Source organism: Aulostomus chinensis, chromosome 18, assembly GCF_037954235.1.
Source record: "Aulostomus chinensis isolate RoL2024-O1b breed Wild chromosome 18, RoL_Achi_v1.0, whole genome shotgun sequence".
NCBI lineage: Eukaryota > Metazoa > Chordata > Actinopteri > Syngnathiformes > Aulostomidae > Aulostomus > Aulostomus chinensis.
Window position 1 is genome coordinate 22050061 of NC_141337.1, and position 20754 is coordinate 22070814.

Here is a 20754-nt window from a genome sequence, read left to right on the forward strand (position 1 = left end):
GCACAATAATTGATACGTGATCATTAAAGACTTTTGTCAATCATTTGAAATTTTATTGATCTAAAGAGGCAGGGTTGCGTAGTGTAATTTCACTGTGAGGAGCAATGAGGTATCTTACCATCAGGGGGCAACATTGAACTAGTTTTAGTCAACAGAGGAGGAAGAAACAAACACTCTACAAGCTGCTGCTGCCAACATAAGCGGAGGTCAAGAGGTCAAGGCAAAGTTTGGTGTGGGACCACTTTGAAAGGAAAAAATGGCAAAGTGCAAACACTGCAAAGCCGTCTATGAGGGCTACAGAACAACAACCCCAGCTGTGTACAACTTGACCAACGCGGATCCACGCTCCTCGTCTCACCCTAGCGTCACCTCAGTGTTAGCACGGAGGAGCTACGATGCTAAAAAGGCAGACAAAATTACCAATGGAATCTGTAAACTTACTGAGGGAGATGTGCTGCCAGTAAGTATCGGTGAGGCAAAGGCTTCCTCACCGCCGCCCGCCACTACAACAGCGATGAAACAGGTAACTGAGTGTTGATTTCCCAGATAATTGATCGAGGAAATTTCCTTTAAATGCCCATCCCTAGTAGCATCAGTCCCTCTCCTACTTGTCAACAAATACATTTGGAGATGCTGCATCAAAGCGCTCAGTCTGGAAAGTAGTTCCAAGAATAAATCTGAGTCTAAAATTAAATTTTTTAGAAAAATAGGATCAGAAAAATGTAATTGGGAGTCGTAAACACTACTCTAGTTCTATTGATGCAAGCAAAGCGAGCGTCAAAGAAAAATGTCATGAGCAAATTTTGACAGAGCTTTGCTACGCTTTCCACCCACTATCATTCACTGTGCTGAGCTAACTAGCGGACAACCAGCATCTCTAATGCAGCACAGAGGAGAGAGGATATTTTTCTTGTCTGACTGGGGATGATGGGCGATAAGAATATTTACTTAAAAGTTGGTGTGTACCTTTAAATGACATCACTATGCATGACTGGGGCGTGCTAAAATTGTCTCATCGTTGCTCCCATGAAAACTGACTGCTTGATATAAGACAGGCAAATGTAGATTTACCCAGTAGGTTATATTCTGAAGCACAGAATCTAGCTCTCAGCGGCGTACTACCTCAGATACTGCGGTATCATTCTGTCTCCCCTCAACTCGGCAATCCTGTAATGTTCTCTCTTCCATCCTCCTTTAAGTATAGATTTGGTACGTTCTTATCGTCCAGTGGATCGCGTTATAGGAGATTTATATATAAATTGTTCTTTGCCGTGGCACAGTCTGAGCCGCTTACTTCATAGAAGGCTCTGGATGGCCATATTTTCCCTCATTCAGTCGCTAGGAGAAATCCATGGGTTAATTATCCATGACACCCCCATCCTGAAGGGCCTGACCTCCACATCATTTCAGCTGCTCTTAGCTGGATTGGAAGGACTGTGGTAAGGGATTTGCAGCTTTATGGTGCACTCATATTTTCTTTTTCTAAAGCCCAGAAGTTACACCTCCGAAGCCAAGGGTCAGTCCATTAGTTATATAATGTCTTCCGGCTGGGCCTGGGTATTAAAGCAGCGTGTATCGGTGATAGGTATGTCAATATTAAGATTAAGAGTCTCATTGAATCTTTGATTGTTTCATTTAAAGGAATTAAAGGCAAACCACCGTGGAAGCACCCACCGTGTTCTCTGACTGGCTCATAAACAGCTTATCAACTCCCTTGAGAATGGAGCAAACACCCAATAAACTGGCAGGGAGCGCAGATGGCGATCATTGATGAAACCTCTCTGATAAAAGGGTTAAAGCTGTGTTGTGTCACTTTTGTCTCCTTCCTCTGGAATTGAGAGTCATTGCAGCAACACGGTTGGCAGTTGTAGGTAAATACAGTATGTGGCCGCAAGGGATGGGTCGGGATTTTGGAATATTCATTGAACGTATATATAAAAAAGAATAATTTCATGCAACTATTCATGATTGTCTGGATTTTTTTTTTTTTTGTGGTGAAACATTTGTGGCATGTTCAGTAACAGTTCAGCTGTTTTCCCAACGAGGGCAGTATAGAATTTGCTATGAGAGAGGCCTTTGTGCAGGAGAAACATGCAGAGAAGAAGAACACAGCAGCCATGGAGGGGAAAAAAATGGAGAATTTTCAGGAGTGGGAGGGGCAAGATGGCGGCACCCTTGAGCACATGCTGTGTTTGTTTGTGAGGAAGATGATGGAATTTGTCTTACAGGAAACTAAAACGGCAACATTTAGAATATAAAGCTGGCAGTGATGTGTTGAATAACGATTACATTCTACTCAGCTCATTAATGCTACATGTTACCCAGTGTTCATTAGCTGACGCTATCGCTTGTTAGCTTGTGCTGTCATCATTAGCGTATGCTATCATTTGTTAGCCTGTGCTATCCTTTTTAGCTTATGCTATCACTCATTAGCTTAAGGAAAACCAAACGCACATTTCTATTTTAATTTTGGCTGCATTCACAAGTAAAATAATTGCTCAGAGAGAGTGTTAGAGGTTACGGAGGATCTTTCTGAAGTGCTACTACTCTTGAGCTTGATGCTTTGGGTTGCTAATTGTTGCCGTGACAGCCCTTTTACGTAAATGCGGCCGTGCTCTGATTTTTGGCCGAGGGACAAATATTTGAAGAATTATTGTAGAGTAGCCAGTAGCCAGATTATTGAATAATAGTTCTGCTTTAAATGCCCAGGATCCACCGGTGAGAGGCTCAGGCTGTGTAAACTACATTTTATTAGCCGGTGTTGTTTTTCTCAGTGTGACATGACAGTTACTCATTTTTCTAATGTTACCATTGAAAGAGCTTAAAAACTCCATATATCCAGAGAGATTCACATTGCCGCAAAAAATGTTATTACCATTTTCTTACATCAATGTAAAGGCTTTTCAATGATATGTAAATTTAAACGCACTATATCTTAAAATCTAAAATAGGTAATTAAAATGGTCGGTATAAATTGATACTGGCTGAAATAAACATTTTAGCAGGATTTATTTGTCAAATATATCCCAGGCAGGCGCCACGCCGCCAACGAGAGCCTACAGGGTCCCTCCAGATTTTTTTTTGAGATGCCATTTTGTTTCTCTTCTATTCTTACACTCTTGGCTACACTGAGAGCGTAATGTATGTGGACCTTACACGGAACAGCTTCCACAACACTTCCACGCATCCACTATAATCTGAATCTGGCTACACCAGGTGTGACAGCAGCGTGTAAGGGATGTGTGTGCAAGGCGTAGATCCACTGTGCAAACATAAAAATAGGCCAATCCTCTATTTATATTTTCTATGTGAGCTGTGCACAGCCTGTTTCACACAAACTAGATTTTCTAATCTAAACTACCGGGAAGCAGGAATGGAGTCTGGCTTTTTGGCAGCTTGGTCTTGAAGATTTCTGGTCTTATTTCCTATGAGTGGAAAAAAAAAGAAGATTGAAGTAGTGTACAGAAAGACAGAAAATCATAAAGGTAAATCCAAAAAGAAAAGATGAGCAATCAGTGCTTACTGACCTAACGGGGTTTGACATAATCAAGGGCTTCAGGTACGTAGAGTAGCCTCCCACCGGAGTTTGTTGTGAGCCTTTGTTTTGTGGTCTAAAGGAACAAATATCCACTGACAGGATGTGCTAAGGTCTGTCTGATGTGCCGTTTTTAGTCCCCAAGCATCAGCCAGTTGCTGCATTATCTGTGGTTCATCACAGCCAAAAATAAAAACATCCAGCTGCATGATTAATCATCACAATTGCAACGTCAACCTGTGTCATTTTAGAACCGCAGGTTTTATTAGTCTGAACGGTTCTGCATTGCTATTTACTCAATTCAGTAAAATTTTAAAAACAATACAGTGCAAATGTGTGTTAGTTTGTACTTTTAAATAGAGAAGTACACCTTTTGAAATGAACAGTCATTCGTTTTTTTGTTACAAGCAGACTCATGATACTGTATGTTTATTGCATCCAAATACGGTACACATTTGTCATCTACGTTCATCTGCACCTGCCATGTTGAACCAGGGCTAAATTCACCCATTTCGTCGTAGAATTCGAGAAAAAACTCATTTCTTCTCTGTGAGAAGCAGAAAAGAGTGAAGTTATGTCATTTTTTAATGACTTGAACCATTAATTCGTCATCAAAATTGTAGCAGGAGCTGGTTACATCAATATTCCTCCATATTCCTTTCAGACCTGATGGAAGAAGAGGGGAGGGATGATGTTAAGTACAGAAATATGTTTTCTGCTCTGGTGTCTCGTGTCAGGAAGTTAGAGCGAGCCAGAAAACGTAGACTGGCTGTGACGCTGCATCCTGTCCTGTGCGTCTATCTGTCTGGCTGGCTCATACTTGTTGTTTGCTAAAGCAAGAAGTGCTCAGGTAAACCATTATCATGGCAGCCAGCTCTTTGGTTGCCAGGCAGCACTTCCTGCTCTTCTCCAGGGTGGGAGGGGCCAGGTATTTTAGGAAACGATGGTGTTAAGAGGAGGAGGAGGCAGCAGAGGGAGAGTGAAAAATTTATATTTGCTGATGCTTTGGCAGCATAGAGAGGTGATTAAAGTGTTAGCTGGTCTCTCTTTCTTTCTTCCTTTCGCTCCATCTTTCTTTCTGTCTCCTTTTTTTCTTTCATTCTTTTTTGTTTGCATGCTTCTTTCTGTCCTTCCTTCCTTCCCTCCTTCCTTCCTGTGTGTGCCATGTCATTAGGCTAATGGCACAGTTGGCCAGCAGGTTAGTCTGTCACAGCTAGTTAGCTCCACAACCTTAATACTGTACACACACGCGCACACACTCGGAGCATCTCATCCCATTATCTCAGCCCTGACAGACACCTGCAGAGCTGGAGAACAGCCATGTTGTGTAAGGGCAGTGTGTCCGGTTGGGCCGGAGCCAAGAATGGTCAGTCCAGTTGGAGCAGGTTAATTTTAGTTTGAAATGGTTTCATGTCTCCACTCACATTTTCTGCCGTTTTCAGCTTGTCAGCCATGCAGCTCTTGCTGTCCTCTGCTGTTTGTGTGATCAGAACAGTTTTTTTTTGGGGGGGGGGGGTTCTTTTTCAAAATAGAAGATATCGATACTGTCAATAGCTTGCATAAATATTTGATGGTAGATTATTTGAATGATTTTAAAAATTCGATAGCTCGAGCTGCAGATTTGGTCTGTGTGTGTGTGTGTGTGTGTGTGTGTGTGTGTGTGTGTGTGTGTGTGTGTGTGTGTGTGTGTGTGTGTTCTCCTCAAATTTGACACGTGTGGAGTTAGTACATTATTTAGAAAAAGTAGTAGTTTAGACACTGTGGACGGGCAGAGTTTGGTGTTTCATCGCGGGGGGGAAAGTCAGGAGAAGGGCAGGAAAATCAAGGTTATGTAAGCATGGGATGCATATTTGAGAGTTTATCAAAAACAGATCGTTATCATGTCATTTCTGAACATTTAATGAGTTAAACAAACATTGCCTGTTTGTTGAGCAGGATCTCGGATCAGGGCTGTCCACGGCTCAGATGGATGAGCACTTATAACACTGATATAGTGACTGTTTATGGCATGGAGTTGCTTATTTGTATATGCAGGATACTCAGAGCAAATTAGTAGTACTCGGTTGATTAATTACACTTGAGTACCTTCAAGTCCAATCTGTTTAAACTCATGTGTTGTTCTCCCGAAGGACATTTTAACTGCTAAATACTCTGTGACTGTGTGTGTAGGCTGTGTGGTTTAAGGTTATGCAAAGCCTGTTTTCAAGGCCGTTTCCCTCGAATCAGCAGACTGTGATGGCTAAACTAAACAACCAGAGAGATTAAATTGAACCGCAAAGGGCATCAAAATTGTGGTAGCATTTTAGCCAAGCTAAGCAATGTTGTACTTCATTGAGTATTAAGAATACGCAGTCAAAAGATCTAGATCACCTCCATGTGCTGTGAATTGGGGTGCCCACTCCTGCCAGGTGTCCACAAGAGGCCAGTAGCAAGTGAGATGCAGCCTCGCTGGTGGGAGCTAAACATGCTCTTTAAAATCTCATTGCAGCTTAGCAGCCTGAGTCTTACCTGTGACACACGATCCCTCTGTCTGTGTCTGCCCCCCCCCCCCCATGCAACCGCCGTGTCTCATGCATTCAGTAAGTACATACAACACAGTACATGTCCAGTAGGCGGCGCCAGACAGCAGAATGTTTACCTCATGAAAAGTTCCTGTTGACTCTTTTTGTTGCAGCAGGACACAATGATTAAAACTGCACTGATTTCAGTTGTAACTGTGGGGGGGGGATGGACAGACGTTCCAAATGGAGTGAATTCATGTAGAGTCAAGCGCTGTAATATGACGGAGTAAATGGCCTCAAGTAGCAATACAAAATGTCCAATCATTCCCGTCTGAGGAGATCTACAGATTACATGATGGAGGTGACCTTGAGAAGTATCGAGATCATGTAGGAAATGTTGAAACGATCCACTAAAGGGTTCATTCACTCCAAAGACTGGGAGGAGAATGAAAACTTGTGCTCTGATTGCGTTGAGTACATTTACAGACAGTATAAGATTTCAAATTTGATTTATTCTGTAAGTAAAAATATTTAAAAAAAAAAGATAAATACAAATATTGAAAACCAAAACAAAATCTTAATTTTCTTAATTTTGTAGCTTTGCCTCATTCTGAGATCTGAACGATAAAAAGAAACCGAAAGCCTTTAGAGACTCTTTCTGACTGCTGGTCATTTTTTCATTTCTCCCTCCGTCTTCCCCTGTCCTTCCCTTCATGGGAGTTAGCGTGAGTTCCCTCGACCAAATGCCGAAAGGACTTTTATATTGGATTTTGTATTATTTCTGAAAGTACCCTCAAATGAACACCACTGTTGTTGTTTTTGAAGCACAGATACAGCACAAAGCTGTTGTTGTACTGCGAACGGACGAGACCACAGACGCTCGCCCAAGCCTCTTCAGTTCTAAGTGTGACGACGTTAAATGTCCCCGGCAACCTCTGGTGGCAACCGCCGTTTTTTTTGGTTTTGTTTGTAATTTTTGTTTTTGAAGATGCATAAATGCTTCAAAATTGACAAGTGTGGTTTGATGCATTTAATGCAGTAGAACAAACGTTCACTCCGTATTGAGCCAGTGTGAACCACAGACCTCATCTCAGGCTTTTAACCACAAACTCACTGCCTGAGACGAGGGAACTGGACAAGGATGACTCATTCTTAAGCATTTCTATGCCATACTTGAGGCTTCAGAGGCGTCCACAGACCAATGTGCAGGCTTCGATCCAGTTTATTGCAGTCAGTGTGACAAATGTCTTGAGTGTCAATTATATAAGAAGATGAAAGTTAAGTGCTGAAAAAGTCAGGTAATATGACAGGTTTGTTTTTTTTCCACTCTGAAGATTTATCACTGTCTTTGTACAAATACTGTTTCTGGTTGAGATTGAACCGCCGGGATGTCTGTGGATAAATTGCATCTTAGTGTTCTTTTTTTTTGTTTTTTTTTTTGTTTGCAGAGAACAACATTGGCTGCCTGTTTGTCCATCATTCATCCTCCAACACATGGCTGACTCTGAGGACCCGCTTTAACACACACACACACACACACACACACACACACACACACACACACACACACACACACACACACACACACACACATTGGAAGGATTGGAAAGGGAAGTCCAGGGCCAGCCTTCATGAATTCATCACATACGTCGGGTAAGTTTTGAATCAATCTTACGTTTTTATGCCAAGTGGCTTCTGTGGTTAATCCTAGAACAAGTTGCTCTAGGAGGGCCTACACGTCAGGCAAGGTCAATGTGAAGAAAACAAAACAAAAGTGAAAATGTCAGCGACCTTCCTCAGATTGTGTCCTCTTCCTTGATGAATGCTCCACCAAGATTTGTGAAAATCGGCCCAGGAGTTTTTACGTGGTTCTGAGACATTGAGTTGTTGGCTGTGGTTGACGTGAACAGTGGTGGTTGCTTGTGGATTAGCTTGTACTTGTACACAATACCAATACAGGCTCTTTCCCACCATGACCGCCTCTGTGCGTCCATGTGCGGGTTGTTTCCTAAAAGTGGGTGTGGTCAGACGCGTTGTTGGCGCATTCCTATCTCGGTTCAGCAACATAAAGCATTTTCACCCTGGAACAGCAAATCAGTGGTGCAGTGTTTTTCCTGCGGATGCATTATTCAGGCAGTTGGTGTGCCTACATACGTACTGGAGGCCGGTGCCCAGGCGTACAGTCTGCTTGTTCAACTCAGCAGTAGAACTAAAACATTCCAGTGTGGAGGATTATGATTGTGTTTGTGTACATCAGGTCTGCCTCACCTTGGGGAGCTTTGGTGGATTCCTGCCGCTCCTGCTTGAATGCTCGTGCCCTCCGTCCCAAGCTGTGTTCAATCTGTTTGATAACAGGATAATTACACAATGCGTATTTATCCAATGTCCTACCTGCAGCGAGACAGCGCTGTGTGTTGTGTGCAGGTGATGACACCAAATCTGTGTGAGGACCGTATGAAGGGATAAATGTTTAAGTAGAAACTGACTTGGAATTCCAACAGACTTGGATTGGATTTCATGCTGTGACAGTGAATTTAAAAACTGATGTGTCTGAATTTGTTGTAAAAACTGAATCCAAGTTAGTCCAAAATTAATATTTGATTCATCACGCAATGAATTATGAACTTAGTAATTTTGCCGACCTCAATGTAATGTCTATTGTTCTTATGTCTGTTTTGTTCACATGGAAATTTCACCTACATTTTTTTGTGTTTTGATTTTTTCAAGGGTTTTCTAATGTTTTACTAATTAAAAAGGTCATATTTTTTTTATTTGATTGAATTAGTTTATTTTAATTTCTTAAAAGAATTACTCATTGGCTCACTCTTTAATTCCTGCTACACTCGTGCTATTATATTATCATTTCATAAAGTGACAATTATAGTTTTTCACAACATTTTCAGAGACAATATTTTGTCCAACAACATTGGTTTCGGGGGAAAGGCCTCATCTCAATACCTTGATTAAAACTTTAGTTAATCATCTGGTCTCAGTTCCTGAAGCTCGCCTCAGTCAGAGGCCCAGGTGTGACCAGGTGTGTCGGATTCACCGAGCCGCTCTCCTCGTAGCGTGCTCTCATGACCGTCTTCTCACAAGCGCATCAACAACCAGTTAAAGCTTTGACTGGGAGAGTGAAAGTGTTTTTGCTTTTGTTGTCGCTGCAGTTTCATCAATTATGTCTCGCTCCATCAGAGAAAATTGTTCTGAACTTTACACTGGATCTGTTGGCAGTTGACCAGAGGGGGCGTCTCTTATTCTTTCTCCCAAATGGATCAAATTCATATTTAAAAGGGTGCTGTTATTCTTTTTGACTTCTCTGACCTGCATATGTTTTTACAATGTCAGCTGCTCGTATTAGACAGTGCCTGAGGGTCACGTCATGAGGGACATGCATTTGGAAGGTGCGCCCTGCTGGCTGTTTCAGCTGACTTTGCACACTGTGTTTAACCAGTGATGTCAAGACGTACCGAACTTCCATATATGGGCATGCTTCCTGGATGCACATAGCCCTATACCTGCCCCCCTCAACAGTGTTGGGCACGTTACTTTGAAAAAGTAATTAATTACAGTTCCTAGTTACTTCTTCCTAAAAAGTAATTGAGTTACTCCACTATGAAAGTAACTAGTTACCAGGGTAAGTTACTATTGCGTTACCCTTTTTCTTTTAAGTTTAAAAATGTCAAAGAATTTGTTTTTATTTATTTAGAAAATGTCTTTTATTTATTTAGAAAATGTGAGGGCTCTGAGGGAGTCTGAATCCCCTGCTTACAACGGCATCATGTTTTCAACAACATAACGGCCTACCAGTTCGTTAAGTTCTGTCTGTCACAAGTTTTTGTGGAAATCCAGTTGTGGCTGCTTGGACGGCGTGGCTCCGTGTCCTCCTTTGTTAGTGGAGCTCACCTTAACAGCACCTGCTTGCTAACACCATTCGCGGTGTCAATGGTGTTTCTGGCCACTAGTTTAGTAGAAGCGTCGAGAGGTGCGTCGTTAAATTGGAGCTGCTGACATTGGACGTTGACAGCCTCTTTGCTTTGCTCTGGGACGACATAACGTACCCTCATCATGTCCATTTTGACCGTTAACCTCCATGAAGTTAAAACGCCGTCTTTCCCCGCGACTCTGGACTCGCCATCTCTGATAGTTTGTGTGGGTGTGCTGCTTCGTGCTGGGTTTGTGTGTAAACACCCGCCCACCTGACGTCTCTGGTTGGCTTAACATGAAATCTCACTCTCTCTTAGCCAATCATCATTACTTAGGCGGTTGTCTCGCCCCCCCCCCCCTCCACCACCACATTAAAGGAGAAAAAAACACACGCATTTGCAGCTCCTGTGTCTGTGTGAGCCGAGTCAGATGACAGCTTCAATGAGTCGTTTCAGTAACGCGTAGTAACGACGCGTTGGTAACGATAGAGAAAGTAATTATATAGATTACCCACTACTGAAAAAGTAACGCCATTATTAACGGTGTTTATTTTAACGCCGTTATTCCCATCACTGTCCCTCACCTCACTTGGCTCCAGAAGGTTTACAGCTGTGAACTGCTGGTTTCATAATGTAATACGGCCAACGGCTCCAAGAAAAGGGTGTGAGGGAAAGTGAACTTTGTTTAGCTCTCCTAGGGAGGCGAGCTGCAGGCAGCAGTGGATGGAGTTACTTTTTCTGCTCCAGCAAAAGAAAAATACCTATGTGTTTGTTTGTTCATGGCATGTCACACCGTGCTGTTTTCATATCTTGGGCCAGCACAAAGCTGGATTAGCATGAAGCTAAATGAAAGTGCTGGTCCTTCTTGACTTGGCTGTGTCGAAGAGTCAGAAGCCAAATCTGTAAGTGTGAACGTCCTAGCTGCGATTCTGTTGAGTCAGGAATCAGACAATAGGGGCTGAGAATAACGTTCTCTATTACTCTGAACTCTTGCACTAGTAAAATGAGAAAGGGGTGCTCAGCAGCGACCAGTCACAGTGGAGTGAGGCTGACACAGAGGGGGACAAAGGGGAGAAGTAAATTACGCTGACTGTTTGGTTGCTACATGGACCTTTCTCCAGGGGATGCTAGGAATACCAGGAAGAGGGACAGCCGAGAGGCACGGCACTCAAAAGAGCTACAAAACTTCCTCTGTGCTCAGAGGTGTCTTGCTGCTCTATAGGATCTACAGGAGTCCCAAATCAAGAGTAAAAATGAGTAAAAATTATGATTCTAATGGTTTCACTAAGTGAGTGTGTGTGTCAAGCGAGTGTGTCCACCTAAAGTAAACAAACAAGGTCAGCTTGTGTTGCTTAACAATATGTGTGCAGACTCTATAATCAACAGTGTACATGTGACACACACACACACACACACACACACACACACACACACAGAGTTATCCCGCCCTCTGAATGTGGAGGGCATTCATCTTGAATTTTCAATATCAGTCTGTCTGATATCTGTGCACCACATGTCCCCTCACAGTAACCAGGATATTGTTGTTGTTCTGACATCGTACTTTGATTTATATACCCTAAAACAACGGGGGGGGGGGGGGTATTGTGCATGGCTTCTGTTAAACAAGATCAAAATAATATATAATTGTTAAAAACTCTGTGGTGAGAGGAGCAGGGTAGCAAACATTCATGCATCCATCCGTCCATTCATCCATATTCAACCGCTTAACCGAAATTGGGTTGCAGGAGAAGCGACTCCTTTTCCCCTGGGGGGGGTCCCAGGGCGTTCCCAGGTTCCCAGGCCAGCGTAGAAAGGTAGCTGAGTACCCTCCCTTTGCCTTCTGGCTCAGCTCTCTTTTTTTTTGAGTGACAGCAGTGAGACTTAGCAAACGCAAGACTTCTCCCGCTGTTCCAATTTCTTTTGGCCCATCTCGTACTCTGTCGTTCCCTAACTGGAGAATGGGTCCCAGAGATACTTAAACAGCTTCACTTTGGCTCACTCATTCCCTACCTGAAGTGGACAAAATACTGTTTTCCTGCTGAGAACCATGGCCTCAGATTTAGAGGCACTGATCCTGATCCCAGCTGCTTCACGGTTGGCTGCGAACTGATCCAGCAAGAGCTGAAAGTCACAGACTGGTGATGCCACGAGGACCACATCACCTGCAAAAAGCAGTGATGCAATCCTCAGTTCAAGGATCTGCAACCCCCCGCCACCACTACACCTCAAAATCTTGTCCATGAAAATCACAAACAGGATCTGTGACAAGGTACAACTTAGGCGGAGGTCAACCCCCACCCATGGGAATCCTTGTCTGCCAGTCCTTCAGTACACGCAGCATTGAAGAGGGGTATCATCCTAAAATGCCCCTCAACGCCCAACGTCTTCAGCATTTCTGGACCAATCACATCAACCCCTGGGGCTTTGCCAGTGTCAGGATTTTTGACTACCAAGGTGACTTTGACAATCGACGTTGATTCCCCGTTGTCCTGCAGCTCTCCCTCTACTGGTATAGAGGACGGGACAGTCTGGTTCAGGAATTCCTCAAAGTGTTCCCCCCATGCCTGACTACTTCCTCAGTTCAGGTCAACAGTGTCCCATCCCTGGTTTGAGGTTTACTGACCCTTGAGGCCCCTTGGACCCTATATTCAGGTATAACAACAAAGTTCTTGACAGTCTTGACAATAAAATTTTTAAAAAGATTGGCTTTTTTATATACAAAGATTGTTTTGGTGACTCTCTCAACTTTCAAAAAGGAAGTTAAACCTAAAACCTTTTCTTATTCTGGACTGGGAAGCACCCCAGGACCCGTATCCAGTTTTTCTGGGTTCATTTCGGAAGGTGTGACCTAGTAGGGAGGATCCAGTATCAATCAGATGTAGTTACATATATTTGTTGCCAAGTGACCCGACGTTGGACAGTGCAAAGCTAAAACTGGACTGGGGAATGGTTTGTTGTGAGAGAGCAGGGCGTAGTCAGTTGGATGATGGACTGCTGATGTGTGGGATCCAGTAGGTTTGTGTTCCTCAAGTGGGGGTGACGGTTATCTGAAAAGATCTCACCTTGACCAATAAGAATCAGAATGGCTAATGAAGCTGTAACCAACGGCAACACAAACATTCTGTACCTGAACCACTCACAACCTTTCTTCGGATGTGGGATTTGACAAGAAAATATGTGGACTGTCTCCATGGCCGCTAACAATGTGACGAGCAGGGAGATGGTCAAGTAGCAGGGGTAATTTTTGTGGGTAATTTTGCTTTTTAATTCTACAAATCTAATTAAGAGGAACTCAGGGTCTCTGCAGCGACTGCTCTACATAGTAAAGGTAGAGGGTCCAGCAGCCACTTGCAGTAATCGGCATTTCAGATTTGTTAGGATACGGAAAATCCCTTCACAATGAGCTCTTTTTTTCACTAATTAGATATTTTTAAATAACTGTTTTATGTGGGGGCAGCACGGTGGAGCAGTGGTCCTCACTGTGGCCCCCCAGCAAGAAGGTTGTGGGTGGAGTCCCGGCTGCAGCACGGGGTCTTTCTGTGTGGAGTCTCCATGTTCTCCCTGTTCCTGCTGGGTTCTCTCTGGTACTCCAGCTTCCTCCACAGTCCAAAGACATCAAGAGGGACCAGGTTAATCCAGACTCTAAATTGACCGTAGGCGTGGCTGGGAGAGCCAATGGTTGTCTGTCTCTATGTGTTGGCCCTGCCATGGACTGGTGACCTGTCCAGGGGGGAAGGCTGCTGGGATAGGCTCCACCCCCACCACCCTGAACAGAGAAGAGGGGGAACGTGGAGGGATGTTTTATTTGGGATCACACACAATAATCAGAAATAATACTACATGACCTTGTACTTACTGGAGTACATTTGAGTCTTGTTTCTCTTGCTACATCCCAGTATTTTTTATATTGCAGCTTGATGATACGATTATGTGATACTCCAAATGTTTTGTGTAGTTAGTTTCATACCGTATAACATCAAATTGTCCTGTGGTGCCAAACTACATCCGTTTCAAATAGATATGGGAAAAAATGTGTGAGTTGAGATGGTGATGACATCTGCCAATATTGTTTTCCAAAATACCATGTGTGTTTACATGTAATTTATGTTCCTGTGTGTGTTGACAGTACGTGACACCCAGATGGAGTCACTCAGACACCTGTAAGTCCTTCTCAGGTGTTGTGACACTTGTCCCAGCTTGAGTGACGGTTGACTGGCTGTTAATTGGTTGTCATAGGTACAGAGTACAACACATACGCACACATGTGGGTGCACACGCGCGCGCACGCACACACACACACACACACACACACACACACACACACACACACACACACACACACACACACACAAACTCCAGTGGGGACTCCAGTGGTTGATGCGCCTCGAATAGAAACGCAGAGATGAGTCATCGGCTGAGCTACTGCAGTGTATACACACACACACACACACACACACACACCTTCACCAGATGTGTGTAGGATTTCAGAACATTGACATGTTGGACATGTTGCCTGCTCAGTCACATCTCTCCATCTCTCTGGACTCTGAAGTAAAAGAAGGATGTAAGATTAAGTTACATTTCTTTCATCACTAATAATAATAGTGGATAAAAGAGAGACAGCGCAGCAGCTGGAGATCATTGGAACAAATGTGTGACATGTTTGTTTTCAGTATTTCTTTTCTGTCGGTGTGTTCAGGCTGTGCAAGTGTGTGAGCCACACTAGGGGCAGCATATCTAAACCTACCTGTGGACACAGAGCTGTTTGTACTGGAGGCGAGGATGATGGGGATGGAGGTGACGAGGGGGTGGTGTGAAGGTGATGATAAGATGATTTAATTAAATGTTATCAATCCTTGAAAGGAAACTGTCATTACAACAGCAGCAATCGTCTTGGGATCTTATTAGAAATACTGTCCTGAGCTGCTCCTCTGGATCCTGGAGGTCTTGTTGTAATGCAGCGGTGATGGCTACATGAAGCCAGCCTACGTGGATTTTCCAGCAGTGCGGGACTTCCTCTTACACTCTTTTAAAACACTGGAATCTGTTCCTTGATACAGAGCTTCACTTAGGAGCGCTGAATGGAACAAACAATTCCTATAAATAGAAGCCGGTAGTTTCAATTAATAATATCCACACTGACAGCAATGAGCAGTAAAGCTTTTGGTTTGAAAACCTCTCAGTGAGTCTGTGTGGCATTTCACTGGTGGCCTGCACCCCTTCAGTGCTTTGTGTGAAATTCAAAGTATAATTGAGTGTAGTCGGCTCAAATGTAACACTAACACATTGTAGTCCTACTTTGGCTACGTGTCCTGGTACTTCTTGGCTGGCTGCAGTTTAACAATGATACTGATGTTAGGGAGCAACCGATATATATTGGCCTACTTACTATGAAGAGTTTATAAAAAGTAACTCAGTACAGTTACATGACATTGCAGACTTGAATCATAGTGTTAGTTTGACTAAACCTGGACTGAAAAAAATACATGTAAAAATAAATGCAGGTGCCATGAAAATTGAATTTTAAATCAGACAATGGGACTGGGACTCAAACACACTTTCAGCAGTCCTGAACTGGTCTGGTGCTGTCTGCGTGTCTCGTAGTCCCTTGGCGGTATTCAACCCACAAGTGTAACGGTACACCGTCGAGGGGGATCAACCATGGCTGGTGAAACTAGTGTTGTTAACCCACCGCTAGTAGCTTGACTGTAGCTGTGCACGTAAACTCATTGACCAGCAAAATGCTCTTTGTAACAGTTGAAGCACATTTTCTCTGCTCTGGCCAGTCCGGCAGAGATTCGTGTGATGCAGCTTGGACTAAACCAATATTTTCATGGATTGAACAGGACTCCAACTAGACCTTCTTTTTGTTACTGACATTTAAAAAAAAACATCATGATTATTTAGCAGTGTACGACAATATTGGCACGGCATCTGCAGTCTTCAAATATATCACTATTGCTCTGCAAATTTGCTCCAGTGTCCTCTTCTTTGCTTTACAGTGCTAGAATGCATTTTCATTACATTTAATGTTGTCTTATACAGATAATATTGACATTGGTAAATAGCAGCCAGATCAGCTGGAAACACAGCAGAGTGCTGAAACTGTGGCAAAAAAACAACAACAACTGGCTGCTCGATACACAGAAAACACCCAGATATGATGGAAGGAATGGTGTTGGTGGGGGGTTTGGGGCTACAACACCACATTGTAGCAAACTACAGTGAAAGACTTGGGCATCTCTAGAGCTTTGCTGCTGGCATGTAAAATTTAGAGGGTAGCAACACTAACTCCACCTACAGAAACTCCAACTGCATCAACACAGACAAAGACGACGTCACTGTCCCGCCCACACTGTTTGATTGACAGGTGATCTCTGGAAGGTGCAGTGCAGAAACATGACAGCGCTGCGCACCTCACACACACCCCCTTCCACCCTCTAGAGCTGGAGGCTTACTGCTCTTGTGCCCTCTCTCATTCTCTCTCTCTCTCTCTCTCTCTCTCTCTCTCTCTCTATTTATATCTCTGACTCCTCCTCCTCCCTGGCAGGCTATTTTCAGCTGAAGTCCCTCCATCAACCCCCCCATCTCCCATGTTAGTAAATGCTTAAATGCTTCTCTGCTCTCCTCCTCTCCTCTCGTCTCTTATCTTCTCATCTCTTCTTGTCTCTCCCTCGTTCTTTAGTTATCAAAAATGCAAGCAGTTTAAAAGCGGGAACCTGCAGCAATGACAGGAGTGAACGGAGGTCTTTGCTGTTTGCTGACACTCAGTAAAATGCAATTAGCTGTTGGTGACTTTCTGTTCATCCGTCTTAACTTCCTTTCCACCCAGTGATCTACTTTCAGCCTCTTGCCTGCTTTCCTCCTCCTCCTCCTCCTCCTGTCTCCTTTCTCTCTCTCTCTCTCTCTCTCTCTCTCTCTCCCCCTCTCCCTCTCCCTCTCTCTCGACATTCATTCAGCAAAGAGCGTCACAGTCATACTTCCGTATGCACAAACACGCACGCACACGCCAATGACTGTCAGACAGTGAATATTAGCCGTCTGACCAGCAGCTATTTCTGGTTGGTGTACAAAGCTGGACTCAGCAGCAGCAGCAGCCTGCCCTCTGTGTGTTTGAGAGCAAGGATTAAGAGGATATGTGTGATCCCAGGCTGTACATTTTTCTGGGAGGACTCTAACTCACCGTTTGTCTTCTCCTGCCGAGCCTTCCTCTCCTCACATTTTCTCTCTTTTTTTATCATATCGCTCCCTCGCCCTCCCTCTTTCCTTCCATTTCCCTCTCTCTGTCATTCTCTCAGTGCTTGGTTCTAATTTTGGAAGCATGGAACCTCGGGGAGTGCTCTCCTAAAGCTATTTACGTCCTCGCCTCTCCTTATCTTCCTCCTCCTCCTCTTCTTCCTCCTCCTCCTCCTCCTCCTCTTCTCGTCTCCCTCTCATCAGCCAGGAGTAGAACAGCATGAAGGTCCTTTGATGCACCAAACAGGGGGATTTGGCTTCTCCTTCTAGCTGTTTTTGTTGTGTTGTTAGCTGTGGGAAGTGGCGAAGAGGCTGCAGCGGCTCTGTTCTTGTCCGTCCTCAAGCAAGCTGACTACACACATGGAATTGATCCCTTCCATCACTCCTCTGCTCATGGAAATGCACAGTTTTGCAAAGCTGTGCACAACAATGGGATTAAATTAATTCTCAAATGATTTAACTTCGCTTCTTCATTTTGGTTGGATAAGAAACTTTTTTTTTTTTCCTTTCTGCTGCGGCAGTGACTGTTACATCCCACACCTTACCAGGTTCCAGGAGTCTTCTGTATGGATCAAGACTCCAGGTGATAAAAACAAGACCATCCAAGCTCGATTCCTCCAGGAAAGCCTGTTTTCCCTTCTTGTACATCAAGCCCAACAGAGGGAGGAATTCTGGGAGCTGCAGCCGAGGCACGCTGTGAGAAGGCAGGACTGTCCTGGCAGAAGCTACCTACGGACTGGACCCTAACGGAGCTATTTTTGATTACGCAATAAAACGTCTCTTTGTTTGATTTTTGATGGGATCGACATATTTTTGATGGAATTCATATTTTACATTTTTTTCCTGTCATTTAGTCAAGAAGACCTTTTTATGAAAGCAGCCCGAAAACAAATTTGAAAGTTCACAAGTTTCAGACTGATTGTTCATGTCATCGACGAATGAATAAGCCATGAAGAGATATTTTTGAAGGCATAGTTTGTCTCTTCAACCCTAAACAGAGCTATGCCACTACTATTGAACTGACTGTTTTTTGTTTTGTTTTGGGTTTTTTTTTTTTGTCAAAAATAGCACACTCCTTCTTGTCTTGGCATGCTGTTGCATCCCACTGTGTCAAGATTGTGCGCCATGTTGCAGACCATCTATGAGACTGAGTCCTGTTTTTCCTCTGCCAGCACAGACAGCCACCAGCCTCTGGAGCTCCTGAGTAGCAACAGGGGCTCCAGCGCTGCCATGCCCACAGCCGGTGAGTCATCTCTGGGAGCAGAGAGGTGGGGAGGGAGGGGAGAAACTAAAGGTCTGAATCCATGTGTGAAGCATTTAGGTGTTACATGCATTTGTTAAGACTAATAACTTGGAGATTATGGAAATGGATCGTGCAGATGATGTCTGTGTATCACAGAAAGCGTCAGTAGCCATCATCATGGAGTCCAGCTCCTGTGTGCCAGTTCACTGGCTACATCGCAAGGCTGCAGACTAACTTTTTTCAGGAGCATTGGTGCTGCTCGCTGAAAATTTTAGGAGCCTAAAATTTAGAAACATCACTCAAACCGACATGTTCAAAGCATTCACGTTAAACTTTTAACTCAGTGTTCTTTTTTTCAGCAATTCACTGTCGCCCCTCTTTTTCATGAATGGCAGCTCTTTTGTAGTGTGAGCGGCTGTGCTGAATTTTATTGTCATTCCAGCCTCCTCTGCAGACCTTTTAGTCGATTCTTACCTGTGCAATGCTGTTTGAAGAGGTGCTGCAACTGAATTAGTGCATTTGCCCCCGCGTAGCTTGTGCTTCGTGCTGTTCATGTGGTACACTGTGGTTCGGTGCTTGTTTGTAAAATGTGCCAATGTAGAAATGAATGGGATTGTGTTGTTTTGGTATTAGCGTCTGATCATTAAAAATGCTGCAGTGACAAGATAATTAATAAGATACCTTGAGACTTGTTGTAAGAGAAGAACGAGGTTTGCCGCTAACTGCTGCCAGTACCAGCAATTTGATTTGATTGTTTTATGGAATTTTGAAGATGGGAATCCAGGATTTTTTGCTTTTCTGTGGCATTATCATGTCCTGGGAAGATAAGGCAGTGGCAATCGTATATTGTTTAACAACCTTCTCTGTCATTTCATGACATATTTACTCAGTGAAAATGAACGCAACATTATGTCTCACATGCTTTGCCGCACAAACCAATGTAGATTTCAGTGTTTATGAGGTGCACTTGAATGTGCCATGAAGTCCCTTGTTTTGTAGTACATGGTTTGCACTTTACTGTGCCATGTAGATGCACACTCAATCTCGAATGGTCGCCTCAAGTGTAGATGACGTGATTGCGAGGTAAAAGCTCAGCATGAGCATGAGATTGGTGTGCATCTCCACAAATACTCAGGCTTTATTTTGGTGGGCTGCTATGAATAAATGAATATACTGAAGCTATGCGAACACACACATTTGCAATTCACACTGGTGCACCTAGTTTTAAAATCCAGTTGCCCTGACTGCAAAAAAACACCAAATGCACCTAAATGGTTATGTGCATAATTTATTATGTGTTATAGTTACTTAATTAGTACATTGCCACGCTGTCAGTTCCACGATGCCACGCTGTCAGTTCCAGGTGTCTTTCTTGTTAGTTTTATTTGTGTATGCAATATATTTCCTAACCAAATCAAGGATAAATGGATGGAAGATTTTGTGCTTGGATCATGATTCTCTCTGTCAACAAAATGTAAAAGGTAATATTAAATTCCCCATGTCCCCCCACCTTGTTTTGCTTAGCTGATGGACATTCAGGCTGATAGTCTATCTATTTATCTGACCGTCCATATCAGTGTGAGAGTTGATTTTGTATATTAAACGATGCATAGGCCTGATATTTTAGCAATACTTTGGAATACAAAGGAGTTTTAAAGAAATTCCACAGTCTTGAGATATTTGGACAAACAATGGCAAGAATGTCCCAGATGTTATTTAATTAAAAAAAAAAGCTCTTTAATGTCTTCCAGCAAAGTTCTGAATTCTTCTATAAAATGCTACTTGTTAGTCAATGTCATTCATAGATTTTGACGTGTGTGGCATTTTGTCTTTATTTTGGAGTAAGATCCGGTCAGGAAAGTTGGGGAGTGCTTGACTTGGATGAAAGGTCTGGTTAGGTGAGCTCGATTTGGATTATAGCTTGATGTCAACAGGTTGATACGTTTGGCTCAAGAAGGAGGATCTTCTTTTTGGCTGCAATTGATGTGTGGATTCTTAAACACACCCAGGTCAGTGTTCAATCAATCGGAGAAAGAAAAGAATCCAACGACTCCCCTTTTTTGTCCGTGGCTGGAGCCGTTGCAGGCAACACCAGTCGCCGTTGTCTCTATCACAGTCAGTGATAGCAACCCGTAGAGAATGAGAAAAGCATTAAAAGATCTTGGTTTATTTTTCATTCCCTGACCTTTTACCCTTTTTAAACACAAGAGATGTTCATTGTCATATCGTTTTGCATTTTATATGTAACATTAATATGTGTTTGCATGTCTATCCTGCAAAAAAAATATCCTGACTAAAGATGTCCCTACTCAACTG

At 43.3% G+C, this 20754-nt stretch overlaps 1 protein-coding gene across 3 annotated transcripts in view; it reads left to right on the forward strand.

Moving 5' to 3' along the window:
* hdac5 (histone deacetylase 5) overlaps positions 1-20754 on the forward strand; it is a 61471-nt gene that overhangs the window by 6285 nt on the left and 34432 nt on the right. For 2 of the 3 annotated variants that reach the window (XM_086183927.1, XM_086183926.1), the window contains one exon: positions 7485-7689. In XM_086183927.1, coding sequence (XP_086040053.1) covers positions 7668-7689 — 22 coding nt within the window. In that variant the 5' untranslated portion in view covers positions 7485-7667. Of the gene's footprint in view, positions 1-7484; positions 7690-16980; positions 18439-20754 lie in introns of those variants that run through there. The other variant, XM_086183925.1, reaches the window with a different exon arrangement.